This window comes from Calypte anna, chromosome 1 (genome assembly GCF_003957555.1).
Source record: "Calypte anna isolate BGI_N300 chromosome 1, bCalAnn1_v1.p, whole genome shotgun sequence".
In the NCBI taxonomy this organism is placed as follows: Eukaryota; Metazoa; Chordata; class Aves; order Apodiformes; family Trochilidae; genus Calypte; species Calypte anna.
The window spans coordinates 98,439,948-98,460,570 of record NC_044244.1 but is presented as its reverse complement, the minus strand read 5'-3'; the positions used below and the strand labels follow the sequence as shown (position 1 = coordinate 98,460,570).

The 20,623-nt window shown below is 37.1% G+C and overlaps 1 protein-coding gene across 1 annotated transcript in view; it reads left to right on the top strand.

Annotated features, from left to right (window-relative positions):
- The window catches only part of ROBO2 (roundabout guidance receptor 2), an 888,578-nt gene that overhangs the window by 769,229 nt on the left and 98,726 nt on the right, over positions 1-20,623 (top strand). The window contains exons 7-8 of the mRNA XM_030448588.1: positions 1,312-1,323; positions 16,541-16,665. Coding sequence (XP_030304448.1) covers positions 1,312-1,323; positions 16,541-16,665 — 137 coding nt within the window. The remainder of the gene's footprint in view (positions 1-1,311; positions 1,324-16,540; positions 16,666-20,623) is intronic.

Sequence of the window (20,623 nt, the reverse complement as noted above, 5' to 3'; positions counted from 1 at the left end):
CCATACCATAGCTCTTAGCTCCTTCATTCATGGCTCCATCTTCTCAAAGCAGAGGATGAGGATGCAGTCAGGGAGTTTGCATTATATTGCCACAAACAGCAACAGAATTTGAATTCTGTGAGTCAGGAGTCTTCTGCTTGTACACATGCATATCACTCTTATTCATCATCTCTGCAAAAGAAAGAATATGTTCAGAATACTGGAAGCCAGAAGTCTTCAAAGAGATGATTGATGAGAAAGGGCACCAGTCCTGAAATAGTTTAATTAAGTTGCTATGCCAAAGTAAGGCTGAAGCCATAGGAATGTTGAGAATTAAGAAGGTCCTTGTATGCTGTTTCACCTCTGCATCTGTACATTTTACATATGACCCTAGCCTGCACATAAGTATATAGAGCTGGTTAAATTCTTAAAAAGAAAAAAAGAAATAAGTCCTGCTGCTGCTAAAATAATTGAGGTTTTACCTAGACAGTTGCAACCTAGAGTCTATTTGATGTCCAAGTTTTCAGCTTTTCTGAAAGGAGATGTCTTTTCTTTTTATGAACAGAGGGACTGAGAGCCCTTTTTCCTAGCACAGGTATAATGAAGGGCTGTTTTTATAATCAAGAAATCACTTGTTGCAGCAGCAGCTTTCACTCTTAATACCAACCTGAAACAGTATTAACCTGTCGATCATTTAGCAGCAGTTTTTTTAGGAAGTAAAGTTATCTAAGCAGTAATTTGGGAGTTTCTGGGTTGAAATCCCTGTGGCCGTTTCAGTCTGTTATATTTTCATCAGCACTGTCAGTGAGGAAAAAGCAGTAAGCTTTCATGCCTCTTATTGAATGAGAAAAACTGTTCTGGGCTTTCCAGAGCCTTTACTGCTGTACTGACTGGTCATGCTTAAAATTCAATTGGTATTTGACTCAGACACCAAACGCCTTGTGTCTACTGGCCTGACATTTGGCAGTCTACTGCTGAAATTAATGTGTTCATCAGGATCTAAAAGTTTGTGCTAATGCAATGCAATTTTTCTTTTATCAGGCACTAGCAATGATACTTGATGATGGCATTCAAAGATAATAAAAATGTTTCACAGAGAATGGTTCCAGTCAGCTTGTTCAGATTCTATGGTCAAGTAAATGTGGTGATAGTGGCACATAACTAAACAGTAACAATAGCAAACATTTTACTTAGGCTGTCATTTGAGGGCTTAGCAATCATGGTAGTATCCATAGTGGAAGGTAACATTACACATCATGCATTCTGACAGATATTCTTTTCTTTTTTTAATTTCTTTTTTATGTTCTCACTACACCATTGTAATGTCAACAGCTCGCCCCGTTGGTAAGTAACCATCCTTCTATCCATTTTAGCATGGCTTCATGCAGTGCTTCATCTTTCATTTGCAACAGCATTTACCTGGCTGAAACTAGCAGCCAGTGCTTTACAGCTGTAACTGTCTAACAGCAGGCAAGTGATTTTGACTGACAAAGTGCTATTTCTGAACTTTGTGTTTTCTGCTGTGTCGTGTACAACAACGTTTGCCAAAATCGCCAACAAATACAAATCAGTGAAAGAGAGTGGGTGTGGTGATACTGAGCCAAAATCACTCATTCAGATATTTTTAACAGTCTATTTATGGGCCTGGTACAAAAGCCATTGAAATCAACAGAACATCTTGGATTGACTTCGGTGAGCTTCTACCAGGCCCTAAATGATCAGCTCATTATGCTTTTATTGCATAGCAGTAAAAGCACAGGCTTTGCATGTCCTGTCTTGTATCTTTCAAAGAGTTTTCAAATGAACTAGTCCTGAAATTGAAGTGGGGATGGAGTAGATTTCCGTGCTTGTTAAGAAAGTTCATAATTGATTTTTGCCCTTGGGTCATCTTGGAGCACATTTTGGAATCCACTGTATAGGATACAGACTGTTTTGAATAACAAGTCCAAGGGAAGACAACCTGGATTTTTAATTCCCACACTGAAAATTTGAAATTTGATTTTTTTCCTAAGCCTTTCAAATTGCTTCTGAAAAAATATTAAAATCTAAATGAGCATAGTGGAAAATTTGCAAGTCAGTAGCTGAAATTCGCTTATGATATTCTGAATATCCTGAATATGTTATTTAATTTTCTTTCACGGATTTTTACTCTGTACCTATATGGATTTTCTAAATAAGTTAACCAGTTGCACTGCTCCTCTGATTTTCTGGTTTATGTCTAGATGTTTGTTCTGATTTTTTTTTTGGATTAGTGTGGAAAGTTGTTTCTGGTGTTTATGGAGATTGCTGAGAGGTTTGCTCTTTTATTTAGTCAAAACTTTTGTTAGACGTGTGTTTTGCTGAAGTTTGTGAGTTTGAACTTGGCTCAGCTCTGCACCGTTACAAGTTTGGAGGAAGGAAGCTTGAAATAATATGAAGATAAAATCCAAGTTAGGTCTCTGTTTCCAGAACTAAGGTAATCCCATGCTTATTAGCTTGTTTAAACTAGTAAATGCAGAGCCAAGCCAAGTACCTCCAGAATTATGGCATAGTTTATCCACACCTGGATAATTCCTTGTACAAAATGGAAATTCACTGTTCTCCATTTGGGATTTTGATAGCAGGCTTTAAACCACAGTCACTACTGTATTACTTTGGCATTATGCTAGTTCTGAAGACATTAATTCCCAGGAGTTCTAAGAATGTAAAACTGGAGTAACCTTGTAAGAAAATTTTCCTTTGCTTAGGAAATACTTTGAGTTTAGTATGCTTCTAATGTAAATCTCTGATGTTAGAGAGAGGAAGGGTTTCTGGCTGATTCTTCATTCACTGACAAAATGCTACAAGATTAAAAGTATTTTACTTCTAGAAATTCTTCTTACTTTGTTCTTGTTAAAAGAAAAGCAAGGGAAAAAATCACAAAGTAGAGATTATTTCAGGCTCTGTCAAAGCCATGTAAAATAGATGACTGGAGATTCACAAGAAAATGGTAGGTTTAGCAGTTTTGATCATTTCTCAGAACACTGATTATTTTTAAGACTGTTCAGACCATTGATTCATCCATGATTCCATCTCTAAGTATTATTCAGAAGCTCTTGTCACTTTAAGTCCAAGTTACTTTATGGTCCCTTGTGTGACCGTGCTGTTCTCAATTTGGCATTTTCCTTGCCCACTATTTTATTTTGTTGCAAGTGAATATCTGGTTCAAACAAAACTCTTCTCTTACATTATTTATTCCGGAGACTTTAATTAGAATTATTGACCTTAAAATATTTATTATATGGGTATACAGTCTTAATCAAATTATTTATTTTAATGATTATCTTTGTGAACTGTGAAAAGACTGTTAAGAAAGTAAGTCCAGTCCCACAGATATTTAACATATAGAGCTCCCAGAAAAAATGTGTATGAAGTGATTACTGTGTATAAGCATAACAGTTTCTTTAAATCTGATCCTAGGCCTATAGAAAAGGCAGTACTTTCCTCATGATAGTGTGTAACTTCATTGGGTTTTGCCCAAGGACCTGAAATTTGGTTGGACTCGATGATCTCTGAGGTCCCTTCCAACCCAGCCAATTCTATGATTCTATGATTCTATGATTACAGATTTCTACTGTTCATATCTCTGTTTCGTTCAAGAGGTACCTGTCCTGTTGGTTTTTTAAATTTAAATCCCAGTAACACAAAACACCACCAGTTCCCCACCCAAAAGCCCAAGTGATCTTCTGTTAAAATTGTTATTTGACATGAATGGTGAGTCTAATCCTGTAACATTATGTTGTTATTGTTCAGGAAGTTAACTGGAATGCAGAGCAAAAATCCCTCTCCTTAGATAAAGGAAGCTAAAGCAAACACTACTTAATGATACTGAGATCACAGGTCTCCGGGAGAGTGACATTTCAACAGAAGTATATTTATATATTTATGTATATGTTAAACTGCAGGGGAGCACTTTAAAAGTTTATATTCTTTTGGGACATCTGATAATTATCTAGCTACCTCTACCTTTCATCAGTACCTCCAATTCAAAGCAGACATGTTTTGTCTTTATTGTATTTTAAACAAGACCATACCATTTTCTTTCAGTGCCTTTTAAAATTATGACATGTATTTTTTACATGTTCCAGGACTGCAATTCTTACAAACTGAATAATTTTAAGTTTCTATTCAATTTTGTCCTGCTTCAATTATTTATATTCAGTTAGTTGTGATTTTTTTATTTAAATTTCCACTTGAGTGGAAAATTCAGAAGTGATTACCAATGGCCCTGTTTGTTTCAAGCAGTTAGTAACATACAGTATATTCTACATAGGCAAAATGAGGTATGGTTCTGCCTGAGGTGGACAGCAGCTGGTGAATTTAACAGCTCTATGCCAGATTACTCATATTTGGATTTGCTGCTAGGAATAAATGTGTGGCTCATTTCTAAAATAGATGTTCTCTTATTTATATCCCTTTGAAAAGATTTCCAGAAAGATTAACAACAGATGGCTTTAGGAAACAAGATATTTATCCCTATTTAGACCATTTCTATTTGTATTTCACTCATTAGATGGATTTTCCAGATGAGCAAATCAGTGTTTTCTCACTTTCACATTTCACTTTGTTTCTTATGGCAGCTGGGCAGGAGAACAGCTGCTAAAAGAAACACAAAAGTTGGGAGGAGCCCAGAAGTTTCATACAGTCCCACTGAAAATAAAACACTAACCATCTTTTGAAAAGCAGTTGCCATACTGCTTTGAGACAGGGAACCTGAAATACAGAAACTTCAAACAGAAGTTCTATGAAGATTTTTCTGATGTTTCAGTTGCTGTTTTACTCATCAACCAAAAAGTCATTCAGATGACAGGGTACTCCGTTTTCAAATTAACTTCTACTCTATTCAAGTGAAACTACAGTTCTTTACATTTTGGTGGGTTTGCAGAAAGTCAGTTTTACTTAATTTGTTGTCGCATACTCTCACTCCTATTCCCAGAAAGAGGAGACATGAAACAAGTAGCTGGATACTTTCCTCACCTGAATCAAAAATCAGTATTCGGAATAAGTTAAGGAAGTAAAGAGAGAGCAACCAGGTTACAAATCTTCCCTACCATGTTGGAAAAGAGAGAAACAGATAGGGCATCTTCCATGAATTTTCCAAATTTCATATTAATTATATACAGTCTATTCACATTTAAATGCAATATGACTGTATGATGTGTTTCACTCTACTCTGGGAAGACATAACATATACTTATAACATAAATAATCCTGGTGTGACTTAATGGTCCATTAGGAGTGGTGCCGAATGAAACATGAAGTACTAAGGGCTGTATTTTAAACAAAGTTGTGTTAGGTTTTGTGACTAGAAATGATATTGTTCAGATGGTTCAGATTGGTAGCTAAGATCTCTCTCTATTTTTCTTCATCTTGACTCCTACAGAGAAAGTCTATGTAGGATGAATGCTTTTGTTTTTATCATATTAATGAATATAGCACCTCCATTTGAGACACTGAGGATTCATAAAATATCATTAATGGTGATAGCTGCATGACAGAAGAGATGAGATCATGCTTGGCACTACAGTGGCATCTTTCAGTGGCAGAAGTTTTAAATCTGTATCAAAGTGTGGTATGTTGCCTGTCTGCCTGCAGTCACTACCTACAGAAATATTCAGAGGAGAATAAGGACACCAGTGAACACCAGGCTTTTTGGGTTTGTTTCTTTCTTAAGTGAAAGAATGATGTATCATTTTTGTTTTAAAATAGCCAAGTTCTTCAGATGAAATATAAAAGTTTATGAATGAAACTTATATTTCTTTCTGTATCACAGATTAAAATTTGGAGTTGCTTTATTCTGACATTTCCTGGCCTTTTCAAGACCGTTCTCTAAATCCTGAAGTCCTTAACATTTCTATTTTGGCAAAAGCCCACTAACTGAACCTAACTTGAATCCGATTATTACTTCAGATATCATAGAAATACAATGCTTGAAATACATGGACCAAAATAGCTCTGCAAGTGGACACTAAGCACATCAACCACTAAGGATTTAAGTGCTGGTCCACAAAACTCAAGCTTCATTTCCAGTTTCTCCAAATCTTCTTAGGCTTTACAGATAGCAGTGAGAGGAGTCATACAGAATTTCTCATAGAGGATAAATTTTCAGTGATAAGTGTGAAAGATAGTAGTGTATGCACCTGAAGTTTTAGCTGGTGATAATGTGATCTCCTTGTTCATTCCACTATGGAACCATGTATGTGTCAGTACTCATACTGTTTATATTAGAGAAAACCCTGCTACAGCAAGTGCAGGAAGTGATTAAGGGCCTCATTTTTTTTTATAAACAGAGGTGAGCATTGCTTGATAAAGTTTTAAGAAGTTCAAGTAAATCTTTTTCCACTTCTGCTTAGCCCACACGAATCTGTGGGAATTAGATTCTGAGTCTCTCCATAAGTCTTTGAGGATTAGTCTACAAAAAAAGTCTTCTGATGTGCTGGTTGCCCCAAATTTTCCTTTTTCTAAAAGGACAAATTGCTTACTTCATGAGGAATGTGGAAATCAATACATTAATCCATTCACTTTTCCATTTACCTTCTTTGCTCAATTTCTGCTAGCTATTATGGTTTGGATATGATCAGTATTATTCCACAGCAAAACTACTGTGTGGCTCATTCCTTGTATGCTATCATTGTCAGTCAGCATAAAAAATATTTTTTAATTCTTTACTACATTGCTTCTCTTCACTTAACAGTGGCCCAAATTGAGCAGAATATCTTCTCTTTTGTATATCAAGGGTAAACAAACAATGAACTTGTCATCTCTCTCACTACAGATGTAGCCTATTAGCCCATTTAGGCTCTCTACTCATACCATCTCCTTAAGTCTTCTCTTCAGCTTGTGAATTCATGTTTTCTGGGGGGAGATAACCAGATTAAACTCATTATTTTGATGAAATCTTATGGTATCAGCAAGGGGTATGCTTCTCTTTTTTAAATGCATTACCAGCAAACCTTCCTGCTATCTCCCATGACAAAAGGAATCATAGCAGATTACATGTATTTTCTTGGCAAAATTTGTTTTGTTTGCTAAGCTCATGGAAGATACAGCATCACAGGCCATCCTAATGGTACAGTTTACATTAGAAAACAGGCTGAAGTGTTAAGATTTTAGGAAAGCATATCTTTTCTGTCTTATCTGAGCAAAAGATATATTCTGAATCTCAACAACTGACAAAAAAGAAAAAACCAAAAAATCATTATCTAGAGCAGAGAAAGTCCTAAGTAATGGAAGTTACTGTGCAGGCAGAATTAGTGCTACATCTCTTTATATACATTAAAGCTAAGTGAATTACTTTCTTGAAGGGATTTTCCACGAGTATTTGTAAGGTGAAGGACTTCTGAAGTGAGATGATTAGACAAGATGGAGTAAAATAGAGATGTATCATTAAATGAGAGGAGGCTGCAGTGTTAGCACTGAGATGAAATTCAGACCAGATATTTAAACTTAATATATAAGAGGAGGGGTCAGATAAAGTAGTGCTGTTGAACTCAGAGCACTGGAAATGAGGGCAGAGGGTGAAGAGTAGATGCCTTTCTTTTCCTCTATGTAGGAGACAGAGTTGGATTTTTTTATAATAATTTTCACAGTTTTGTTTTATTGACATTAGTCCTAGGGAATAAAGAAGAATAAATCCTGGGTAGTGTTGTGTGTGTGTGCTTCCACTTTTGTTATAAAAATTATAAATGCAGATTTGGCAGTTTTGTTAATTGAAATTGGCAGAGAAACTTTGAATATAAACCAAATGTGTTTTTTCGTTATTGTTTATGTCACATCTCTTTTTTCTATCATGCAAATTTATCCCACTTGTTTAGTTTAGGGCATCCAGGGATAAAAGAAAGATTTTATGTGTCAAAACATATAGGACAGCTAATGGGGTTTTATTTATTGATTCTTTAGACTTCTTTCACCTCTCGCAAGGAAGAAAAAAATGCTAATGTTTCCAACTGTTTCAGGGGTTATCTGTTCCAGTGAACAATAGAAGGATAAATATTCTGTTGTATGTGAAATTTAGAAACTGAAATTAAATTGAAGATTAAAACAATTAGTCAAGGTATAAAGGAAGGTTTAGCCTTCTCAAATGATTGAAGCACAATCTTTTCACACTGATGTGTTTTTACATGGCCTATCTGAAAAGAATAAATAAAACAAAAGAAATTTCTCACTTTCCATGAGACAGAGCAGCATAAAAGACACTCTCAGTAGAAGTAGTCTTGGTAATAAACTTGCTGAGACCTCATTTCCCTGTGCTTTCCTCCTCTGCTCCATTGTAGCCTGATTCCTCTGTGCCTGTGCTTCTTTTCATTCAGCCTGCTGAAAGTTATCCCCCTTGGCTCCCTGTGCTTCAAACTGTGTGTATTTTATCTATTGGTGCAGGACATACAAGAACTTATTTTGAAGCAGTGTCAGTGTTAAAGATAGTATCTGATTACCAGTACTCCCCAGAGTTACAGGAAGCTGCTTTTCAGAAGAACTCAAACCATGTTCCAGCTTTGCCACCCACGTCATTTAAGAATAATATTATGGGTCTACTGAATGGCTTCATGTATCACTTGTTCTGCCCACAACCTACCCATTTCTCATTTTTATTGGCAGAATCATTCACCTGAAGAAGAGCTCATGGAAGAGAAAGAGGAGTCTAAATGAGCAAGAAAGAGAACACAGTGAAAGAAAAAACAAAACAACAAACCAAAATAGCCACAAAATGAGATCTATGTACTTTTCGCAAAGTTGAACTGCACTCATACACAGTATGGAATACTTAAGGATTCCTATGCTAACATGATACTCATGGCTTAGAGAAAAAAAGGAAACTCATTTCACAGGCAACTTATCATAGCTAGCCTGCTAAAAAGTTAATTCCTTCTCTGTCTGTGATCACACCTCATCATTGGAGCACACCATAAGATTGAGAAGTTGCTTTACTTTAAAGAAAATGACCATCCTCAACTTCCATTAGTTTATCCCTAATAAAAAATATCCAAATTAGTAACAGGCCTAAGCTGTCATCCTCTCAGGCTTCTGTAATGGCGCCTGTGTCAAAGGCTACACCCATGATTCATCGTTAGTCATAGCTAATAGTGCACTAATAACTTTGCTTCCTAAGAACCATACATCATTTTTGGAACCCATTAAGATCTCATCCTTTCAGGAAAGAACTCCTGACTCAGGCTAGGTTTCTGGTGTTTGAAACTGGACATTTTTCTCTGTTTTCTTCTGTTCAGTTCATCAGAAGTAGTATCCTTGCAAAACATCTTTCAAATCTCATAGATTTTGATACCTGCAGTTTCAGTAACTCATGCCACAAAAACACCAAACATTGTTACATCAAGGTATATGTATAGAGTCTTACAGTTTTCTTTTACATTTGTATGAAAAAAGCATTGAAAAATCATCTACCAGGCCTTCTCGTCAAATTCAACCAAGGACACACAAAGATGAGAGATCATTATTTTCTTTCAAGATTTTCTATATTGCCTTCAATTTTCATCTGAGCCAGTATGTGGACCAGCAGTAGTAGTAGTTCCACTCTATGGATGATACCAGGAGTTACCTCCCTTTTCAATCTACTTAATCTGGAGCTCTGGGGCCTTCTGCTGTCTGCTGTGTAAACGTCTCAGAGGAAAGTCTTTATCTGTATTTGATAAGACTGCAACTGAGTTAGGTCTCTTAAAATATCAACTTGTATCAAAGACCAACTGAAAGGGCCACATGAAGATTGTCACTGTAGGAAGGGTGTGAGGGAGTGTTGAGATACTTAGTTTCAAGTCTTTGAAGGATTTATGAAAGAAGACATTGATGTTGATGGGTTTCCAGAAGTCAAAAGACAATTTGAGGAAGGAGCCATTATCTTATTACGCTGACTCTCTTGCTTCAAGCAGGGATACTGAATAATGTACCAGGTCTAACTTTGATTGTTCAAAGGATTATTATGAAGTTAATTTATTGCTGCAAAGGTACAGTGCTGAAGAAATGCTGTAAGTAGGAATATTAGGTTAGTTTGCTTTGTCTTCACTGCTGGAAGCAGAACTGAGTCTTACAGAATCTTGATTCTTTACCAGCCAGTGTATTTCTACTTAGAATCATAGAATCATAGAATTGGCTGGGTTGGAAGGGACCTCAGAGATCATCGATTCCAACCCTTGATCCACCGTTACGGTTGCTAGACTATGGCACTGAGTGCCACATCCAGTCTCTTTTTAAATATCTCCAGGGACGGAGAATCCACTACTTCCCTGGGCAGCCCATTCCAATGCTTGATCACTCTCTCCGTAAAGAAATTCTTTCTAATATCCAACCTAAACCTCCCCTGGCACAACTTAAGACCATGCCCTCTTGTCTTGTTGAAAGTCGTCTGGCAAAAGAGACCAACGTCCAACCGGTTACACCCTCCTTTCAGGTAGTTGTAGACAGCGATGAGGTCTCCCCTGAGCCTCCTCTTCTCCAGGCTGAACAGCCCCAGCTCTCTCAGCCTCTCCTCATAGGGTCTGTGCTCGAGTCCCTCCACCAGCCTGGTTGCCCTCCTTTGGACCTGCTCCAGGACCTCAATATCCTTCCTGAACTGGGGGGCCCAGAACTGGACACAGTACTCGAGGTGTGGCCTCACCAGCGCTGAGTACAGGGGCAGAATCCCTTCCCTGGACCTGCTGGCCACGCTGTTCCTAATACATGCCAGGATGCCATTGGCCTTCTTGGCCACCTGGGCACACTGCTGGCTCATGTTCAGCTTCCTGTCAATCCAGACTCCCAGGTCCCTTTCTGCCTGGCTGCTCTCAGCCACTCTGTGCCCAGCCTGTAGCGCTGCATGGGGTTGTTGTGGCCAAAGTGCAGGACCCGGCACTTGGCCGTGTTAAACCTCATCCCATTACTTGATCCTCAAAGCTTTTTTCCTCTGTCAGTGAAGATTACATGACTTTTGCTTAGAACATTTACAAGACAGAATCTTTCCCCCCACCCCCTTTTGAATGGCTCAAAGAAACATGCTTGTGGATAATAAAAAAATCCAGTTTATAATGAAGCACTTATCTTTATCACTTTAGCTTGCCTAAGCAGTCTTCAAAATTAGTTTCATTTGCAGTTCACCATCAACTGACGTTAGTTGCAAGATTGTCAAATTTCTGATTTAAGGGTTTTAAAAATTGTTGCTCCACCGTTTTCCTGAAATTTATATATATATATCTTCATTTTTTTTTCCCAATGAGTTCAATCTAAAGAGCACGTAAGCCAATAAGAGAATGTCTGCACTTCAATGAGCTTTGAATAGTATATGAGGACATTTTGTCTGAGTACATGTAATTAAAACATTAATACATTTTCATATTCAAAAATTGTTTGGAGTTATGTAAAATGAATTTGACCTCATAGTGTCTGCCTTTGATAACTGTGTATGTTTAGCAATAGCCAAACAACAGCAAAAGTACCACCGATGTTAGTGGCTATAGTTACAATTCCATTTATGCTTGCAGTAGCAATACTGGATTAAAACTTGCTACAATATCTACTTTTAATTTAAATTGCAGCAATATAACATATAAACCCCATGACACTTAGGCTTGGGGAGGTGCTGTCAGAAAGTAATGCTCACAAAACTCCCTCAGGAATTCAGTGTGAACCAAAAATCACAAGGTCATCTTAGGAAACTCTTTCACTGGAAGATGATGTTCCTAGCACTTCGTATAGGATGAAGTGTACTTTTTGCTATAAATTCACATTTTTATTGGTAATTTTCTCCTCTTTTGAGCCTTCTGCCAAAGTTCTTATCAAGTGACCAGAGTTCACCTAGGAGGGATGAACTCACTGTCTCATTCAAGCTCCTTGTGACTCAGTTTAACCTTCAGTATTCAGTACCACAGGGAAAGAAATTAATTCAATCCATCCCATCAGATCAGAGATTCTGCTCACTATCGAGATTGGAGAAGAGTTAAAACATCCTTTTGAAATTACTTGCAGTGTTTGATTCTTCTTCTTTTTTTTTTTTTTTTTCCCTTAAAGCTCTTTAACACTTGTGCAGAGGTTACCCTCATATGCATTTATTAATAGAATAAAAGGTCCATTCAGTCATGCATGAAAAAAAATCTAGAAAGGGTGCAACAGGACACACTCTTCCCGTTTTGAACAACATAACTAATGCTCACTACTCTTTGTGCTTTCTATCTCCATTTTAATTCTTGCAGTAGAATACTGTTCTGTGCTGTAAAACCAGTCTTGAACATGATGTGATTAACCTTGGCATCCCCCCGCCCCCTCATCCCAAAGCCCCCTCGTACGTGGCCTAGGATTTCTATTCATGTTCAACCATCTGATTTGCATATCATCCCACTCAGCCTCACATGCAGCCATTAGCATAACACAGATTTAGTCTGACATTGATTGAAGCCAGCGCTTGCTGAATGTAGTATCAAAGCATAATTTGCCAGATATCAAATCTAATTTACTGTGTACTATGAAAACTTCTAAAAAAAAAAACAAAAAAGGAAAAAAAAATTAATTAAAAAAAAGAAGCTTCAGTAGATGAATGCTAGGTCTGTATTCTTAATTGTTCTTTTTTTCATATTTTTGGCTAGACTCCTAGAATGCAAGCAATACATTTCCTACTACAGCTTTTGTCTTTGACTTTCAAATGTCAATTAAGTAAGAGTTTTTCCACTCTGTTTATTCCAATCCAGTCACTGTTACATCTGAAACAGTAAAGGGTAATAATCTGACAGGCACAACGTTTGGTTTGCTGCTCCATAACAGCTTTGTCAACAGGTTCTCCTAAAGACCTTAATTCTTAGCTTGAATGAAGTGTTTAAGTACCACAGAACTTTAACGGCTGAAGCATATCAAGCCTGCTGTTATTTCTCTAACTGTACCTCTTCAGAACATCTTTAAAAAATCACCTACGTTGGGAGAAGAAATAATACCTTCAGTTAGCTTTTGTCCAGCGTTCCACTGAAGCTGAGCTTTGAGAAAGTCATGATCTCTCTGCAAAATGGGAGGAAAAATATTTATCTGTCTTTATAAACAGCATGTAGATATGAAGATAATGAGCTCCTTTTCTTGGAAAATGGAAGAGCACAAGTGCTTATTCTGTCAAAGACACCTTGCTGTCTCTGAGCAAGGTTGCACTGAATTCTCAGGGGATAATGGCAGTCTTACTGTTTTTGTAGTTAAATGTGACCAAGAATTACTCCTGCAATTATTAACTGTCATTAGCACTTTTTAGTATGCATTATTTGACTAGACATTGATAGCAAAATTTGATATGGTAAAACACTGTTTAAATGCTGTAAAGAGTGCTGGTTTTATCAGAAGTTACCTATAAACAGAGCTATAGGTGACTCTGACAACAAACTGGAACAAAATGGGAGTTTCCGTCATTATAGAACCTTGTCTTTTAATGAAGTTAAAAGAAAACCAAGCCAAAACAAAACCAAAACAGAAAGACGCCAGATTTTTTTCTTCCAAAATTACATGTTTTCATTATCTTTAAAATTGTGGTATTGAATAGTTCATCTGAAGGAACTAGTTTAGTGCTATGGTTAACACAGTAGCCAATAAAACTCATGTCCCTGTGAGATCATCATTTTAATAAAAGCTCTGATTTATTTAATTATTTACTTTTGTAGTGAACCTCTAGCAATTATGGATGTAGATATACGTTAGGAAATGCAACCTTTTATAGCTGTACATCATTAGTTACTGGAGTCTTCAACAAGTCTAAAATAGTAGTCCTGAGGCCATGGATTTTGTTTGCCTGGTATGGCAAAAGCCAGAGAGGACTTGGTACATGGCAGGGAGAGCATAGAGAAATAGGGTCAATCCATTACATTTAGATTATCTGGGCTGAGCTACAGCCTTTTTTGCTGCCTAGGAGTACATCAAAAAAACTAGAAACTAGGTAGAAACTAGGATGTTTATCTTCCATTCCTTGACTACCAACTTACCTTTCCTGGTCCTGGACATGGGACAGTCTGCTCCAGCAACAAGTTCAGTTCTATTACATCTTTGGAGCTTTGGAAATTGGCTGTAGAGTCAACTTGTGTGTGTTGAGAATGTTTCAGATAAAACCTTAAACTTACCAACTTTGCAGTTATTTGGTTACATGATTTGAAAGATAGGCATGCCCTTCTTTCTGTGTTGTCGGCCTAACATACCCCCAGTTCACCAAGCATGCCTCAAGTGATCATATTGAAGTATCATCTATGAGCAGGTGTCGTGACAGCAGGTTTTTTCATCACAATAGAAAGATTGTGGTCTTGAGGCCACTCACAACATAGACGTAGGACTTATGCGTAATTCCTGTCAAATGCAGATATAACACCTGAAGAGGTTAGAGGTGTCTGATCTCTACTCTGCCTGAGGTTGCTATTGATTATTAATATCCTGGGCAATGAACTTCTATTGCTGAGCAGCAAACACTGAATTATTTCAGAGGCCTTTACTAAGTGGGTGGTCAGAACTGTAGAGATACCTTAGTGTAAGATATGCCTGCAGGAATGGAAGTTTCTAATGCACAACGTAATGGTCCTTTCTTCCCTTCCCATATGACTGAATGAACAAACATATGCTCATTACCATACATTACTGTTTTCTGACACTGGAAGGGATTTCATGAAGATATGCTAAGTAAAACAAGGTGAGCAAAAAACAAAGTCCAGCACTTTAGGAATAATACAAGATGAGTTTGGATATTAGAGTAAGTGTTGCAACACTTATTTTCTTATAGAAACCTCAAAACATGGGTATAAAAGGGCAGCATCAGGACACCTAGCCCTTCATCCTTGCTCTTTCAGATGACTGATACCTGCTGAGGCATAGAGAAGATACATCTCTCTCCAGAGAAGCAAAAACCTGTGTTTAGGTGTGTGAGGCTGATTGAGGACTCCATGTTTTGACCTCACCGTCTGCCTTCCAAATCAATGATGATTCATGTTTATCAAGTGCTTCACAGTTCTTGTTTTAAGAGTGCATTATACCACCACTGTTCAACTGGTGCTCTTTACCCTCATACTGATCTGTAAAGCCTTGGCATGTACCTCATGAGATAACTACAAAGTGCATTTTAAGAAAAAAAATCAGATCTGCATACATTTCTATGCAGTTAGCAGATTTGCTGTTGGTGCTGTCAGCAGGTGTAATCGGAAGCTGGGTCTTAATTGCTCTTCATGCCTAATTAAACAGTTTGTAATTATAATGGTGAAAATATAGTTTTGTAAAACACTTAAATTCTGTTTACCTAAAAGCTTAGTGTTCCTAAACCATCCCTCTACACAATCACCAAACCAATACTGGAATAGATTAAAATTAACGTAGGCCTCTTTTTTTTTTACTATTTTGTCCTTCTTCAGCCTGCCTCAGAAGTTAAGTAGTCTTTTGAATACTTGAAGATACTGCTTACATTTTTAAGGTGTGCCGAATAGTTTGAATCCATCTCCAGTGAATTCCAACACTGAACCAAGACCAGAGGGTTTGCCATAGAGAAGTCATTTAAATCATGCTCAACATAGTCAGTGATGTAATGTTTTTTTTCTCACAAATTCTCTCTCAAATTCTCCAACACTGCTTCTTCCCAACTTTCCTTCTGTACATTTACACTTTTTATCTCCCTTCTCTTCTTCCCTCTAAGCACTGACTGTTCTCCATCAGTACCCACAGACAAAACTCTCTTTTGAGAAACTACACCTCTCTTTTGAAATAGTTCACTTCTGACTGTGCTTCTGGTCCCCTGTGACTGAACAATGTTGGTGCCATCTTCTTGAAAACATAGCAGTCCCAGTTCTTCTTTCTTGTTTTAACTCCATTTTCTCCTTTTTTCTTTTCCTTATCTCTTCCTAATCTCCTGCAATATCTATCCTTCTTACTCACTGCTGCCCACTAACTCTTCAACTCTTCCTTTTTTCTTTTCTGCCAACAAGCTAAAAATCTGGATCTCCTAACTTTGTGTTGTTTCATTCATTCTTGACCACGCTACCCTAAAGAGAGGAAGAGAAGTGAGGAAGCTCTTTGGCTTCTCTGCTTCTGATGTCATCCAGACCTTCATCTCCTTTCTCATTCAATTTTTAGAAGTTTAGAGGTGCAGACTGAAAAAGACAGTCTATGTATTTGAGTACATACCTTGAAATACACGATGCACATGATAGCTCCATCACAACAAACTCTGTGGAGCATAGAAGGCATGAGAGTGCTAATGTCTTTCTGGATGAAAGACAGGATATGTCCCAAACAGGCATCATAAACACCTATTTGCTGCTCCTGAGCATTTACTGTCATCAGAATTTACTCCAGCATGTATGGTTGTAATGTTTCTGGCTTGTTTTTTTGTTTGTTTTTGTTTTTTTATGTAACCGGGGTTATCACACACTGATATTGCTCCTCTTTTTGTTGCTGTTGTTGTTTTTATTCATGTATTATTAAATCTATCTATGCTAATTAATGTTTCTGGTGTTATGTCCTCTGGCATAAACCAAATGTCCATAGTATTGTCTCTTTCCTTCAATATTTTCCGTCTCCTCCTTGCAAAATACCATCAATTTACACCATATTTTTTCTTACCTTTTAGCTCCTCCACAGTTTGTGGTGAGACCACGTGACCAGATTGTGGCCCAGGGTCGAACAGTGACTTTTCCATGTGAAACTAAAGGAAATCCCCAGCCAGCTGTTTTCTGGCAAAAAGAAGGAAGCCAGGTAAGTTATAAGCACACTATAAGTCAGTCAAAGCTTTCTAAATGGTAATATTGTTAAATGTTTAATAATATTATTTATATTATCTTACACAGATGATTTTTATTTTTCACAGGAATTTGTCTTTTGAACTATCAGTGTTCTCTACCAACATTTTCATTTATTTTTTTTTTTTTAATATTAATATTGTGAAAAATTCTAAGACCATTTAAGCTGATGAAACTTGTGCTAGGTGCTGTATCAAATGGATAGAAAGCAAGGTATGTATCTTAAAGACTTTTCATTCTGAGGCCCCAACAAATAGGAGGGTGAGACAAACATAGTACATAAAAAGGCATGACTGAATTTTTAACTAATCAGAGTCAGTAATTACAGTTTACAACCTGTCTAGACATGATCAAGCAGATAAATATCTAGCACACTGATTTGCATTGGCATATTCTCATAGTGCATACAGATACAGGTTTTGAACATGCAGATGTAAAATTGTCAGTAAAATTGTCACAGGAAGTTTCTGAATATTGTTTTGGAAATATTTCCTTGATCCTTACTGTAATTTTTTGAGAGCAAAATTTCTGATGTAGTAGTCAATATTTGAATGTCATGCCATAACATGTTTTACTTCTTTTGCTGTATTGGCACAATGTTACAACAGAAGTCAGTCCTTTTTCAACATGCAGTTCATGTTAGTATTTGACATTTGAACACTGTAAAATATGTTCCATATTCTCTTTTGCACATGAGAAAAGATGAAAAGGGCAAATGGGTGCCCAAGGAATGTGCCTTTGGTGCTTCCTGATGAAGCCTCTCATGGTTGCATCTGTTTAAGCATCTGTACTGTGTACTCTTCACCACTGGGCTAAATTGGTCTTCTCATAGCCCCGTGCTATTTTTTTCATACAATGATATGTGAGTTTGCTCAGGTATCCACACTGTGCTGTGCAGTGCAAATGTGCTTTCTGTCTAATCTGGTGACATCGGTAGTACCAGCTCAATTAAAACATGAGATAAGAACTGAACTATGGATCTCCTGGTCTGCCCCACCTGCTTTTGCTTCCCGTTCTCAAGAGGTCAGATAATTGGTCCAGAAGGACAGGACCAAGGCTGACAGTATTTTGTTGCATTTGTGGCTTACAAAGATACACTATTATTTTAATAGTTTAAGCTTTTATAAATGCAAGATTAATCAGTGTGTTTCCTTCAGTGTATTGTTTGGAGAACTTTAGATCTAACCTCCATGGATAATGTCCTGGAAAAACACAGTATAGTGAGTCTCTCCAAGGAGAAAATTGTTCCAAGGGGAAGCTAGAATAGCATACTGAAATTAAACTAGGAAGTACTGATGTGCTAGCAAACATTTCAAAACCCTTCCTTGTAGAGCATTTTAATAACATGGTAATGTTTATGTAAAGTGAGCTTATAGTTTCACACTTGAATCTAATAAAGTGGACATCCATCATGCTGTAATAAAGATAAGAGCTTCTAATTAAAGTAGGACATCATTTGCAGGATTAAAGTCATTTAGTGTAATTGAAAAGTGTTAATACTCTATTTTATCCTCTTCCATTGGTATCACTTCAAGGGTAAAAACATTTTAAGGTGAAAATGCATCTTGTGTCTTTAATTGAATGTTATTACCTACTGATTGTAACGTGTTGAAGCTGTTTAATTACAAACCTGGAAATTTAATTACCATGTTGAGAACCAGATCCCTGAGGGTTAGCATGGTCTTTTTTGGCAAATAAATGCAACATAAAAACTGATACCTGCATGGTTTATAATCAAACTTTGAAATGTATCTCAATGTGATTCACTACACCCTCATGTTAATCTGAACTGAGCATCAGTTAAGTAACACAGGTTAGTGTTACCATCTCAATATACAATTTACCAGATTTTTCATTGAGAGTACTGTAGAGTAGGTGAGTTGCCTCCACTGACAAACATGACTTTTCATCTTTGTGTGTCTGGCTATAAGTTGCTGCTTGACTTTACAAATCTTGCTTCTGCTCTTACTCAAGGAGCTCTTTGCAGAGCAACTGTGAGTGTTCAAGGTAATGTTATATAGTCATGTTAGCCCATTCCATTAATTGTAGGGCATTTTTCATTGTGCATTCACGTCTCAATCCTGTTTTTTCCGAGCACAACCAGCTGGAAGGGAAGGGATCTCTTCCCTCCTGAGTAATTTTTTGTGCCAACTTGTTCATAAACAGCTGGTCCTTCTCTGTAGCCTTTTCCCTAGAGCCACCCACCAATGAAATCCACCAGGACAGAGCATGTGTAACTTTAGAGTGTAGACCTTTAGTTGAGATTAAATTCCTCCTTGGGATAAATTCAGTGGTATTACATCAGGGATTACTCTGGTCACCCTGTGTGAAACCCAGCATACCACCGTTGTGAAACTCGACAGCTAATTAACACCAATGAAATTGTAAATTCATTTTAAAAGGGGTTGTACTGTAGTTTAGGACAAGTTATAATAATTCATAGTTATCTGGTCTTTGAAGAGAGGAGTCATGAAACTGATGAGGTCCTCCAGAAGTGTAGAATAGTCACTGGGATGTGGTACTTCTCAAGAACAGATGTGCCCACACTGCAGATAAAAAGAATAGCCTCCCCTTTCTAATGCAGTGGCGAAGAGGATTCTATATCTTTCTTTCCTCTTAAGAGTTAGTAGCTTGATCCTTGCACTGTCTTCTCTGTTGTTTCTTTTTACACTTCACTTAATGAGTGATAAATGTAGTCAAACTCAGACATATCAAAATTCTCTGCTTTCTAATACAGTTTAGTGAAGTTTTTATGTAATAACTTTCATTCAGCATGTTATTGTGCCAGGCAGATGTTATGCTGAAACTTTCAAGGCAATTCAGAAAACAGGGCAATTTTCTGAGACCTGCTTAGCCCTGTAGCCTGAAATTGTTTGAGAATTTTTATTTTTTTTTTTATTATTATTGGATCTGACATGTTTATTGGGTGCATATTGATTTTTGAGGAAAATGTTGCTGTGAAAAATATCTTGGCCATTGATATTGAAAGGCAGTAAAGGGAAAGACTGGCCCTAGGGTTACAAAGTAGCCTCATAGGTTGATGCAGCTGTAAGGATGTTCAGAGTGTCGGATCTTATTTAAAGCATAGCTCTCGCCTTATATTCCCAAAAGCAGGGAGAGTGTGAGTTTCACTTCAAAGCAGAACAATTTAAAATTCAAATTTGTTGCTTGTCAGGTCTAAATAATTTTTTGTAAACCATTCAGGTCCACTGCAGAAGAAGCAGGTCCACAGAAAATTCAATTAATACCCCATTCTATACTTTCAGATTTTCTTTTTCAGCCCATATAGACAAACATAAATGTTAGTAGGGAGTCATCATTAGAAAGCACAGCAGAGCTATACAGAGCTGCAATAATGACTGAAAGCTTATCACAGCATGGTAACAGTGTATTGGGATATTCCTGATTCAAACAATTGTATTTTTCAGAGATGTTTGTTGAGTTGACATAAAAGCTAGGCTGGAACTGATACTGTTTAATTATTGTTTAATATATTCCCCTTTCTGTTTCATTTGGCAGTGTTATTGACCTTTCTGTTCACTTTGCCTCCCATTTCCTGTTATTTTTTATTCTCATCAAGAGCTGTTGCCAGACAGTAGAACTTTTTCCTTCAACTCACAGCCCTCACCACTTAAAAGCTTTTCCGCCCTTTTCTGTAATATTGATTCATTCAGTCCTTCATCATATACAATGACTGCTACATCCATTCCAGTTATTCTTATTGACATCTCTCTTTTCTCCAGTCCAGCCCAAAGGCAAAAGCTTATCTCCCTCTTTTGTGTCTTATTGTACGTGAAATTCTTTTTTCTCTCTGATGACTTCCACATCATATTTATACCCTTTTTCTTTTCACCCTCAAGGCTCCATACTGCTTTTTGTCTTTGGTGTCTCTCGGTTTTAATTTTCTTTTAATT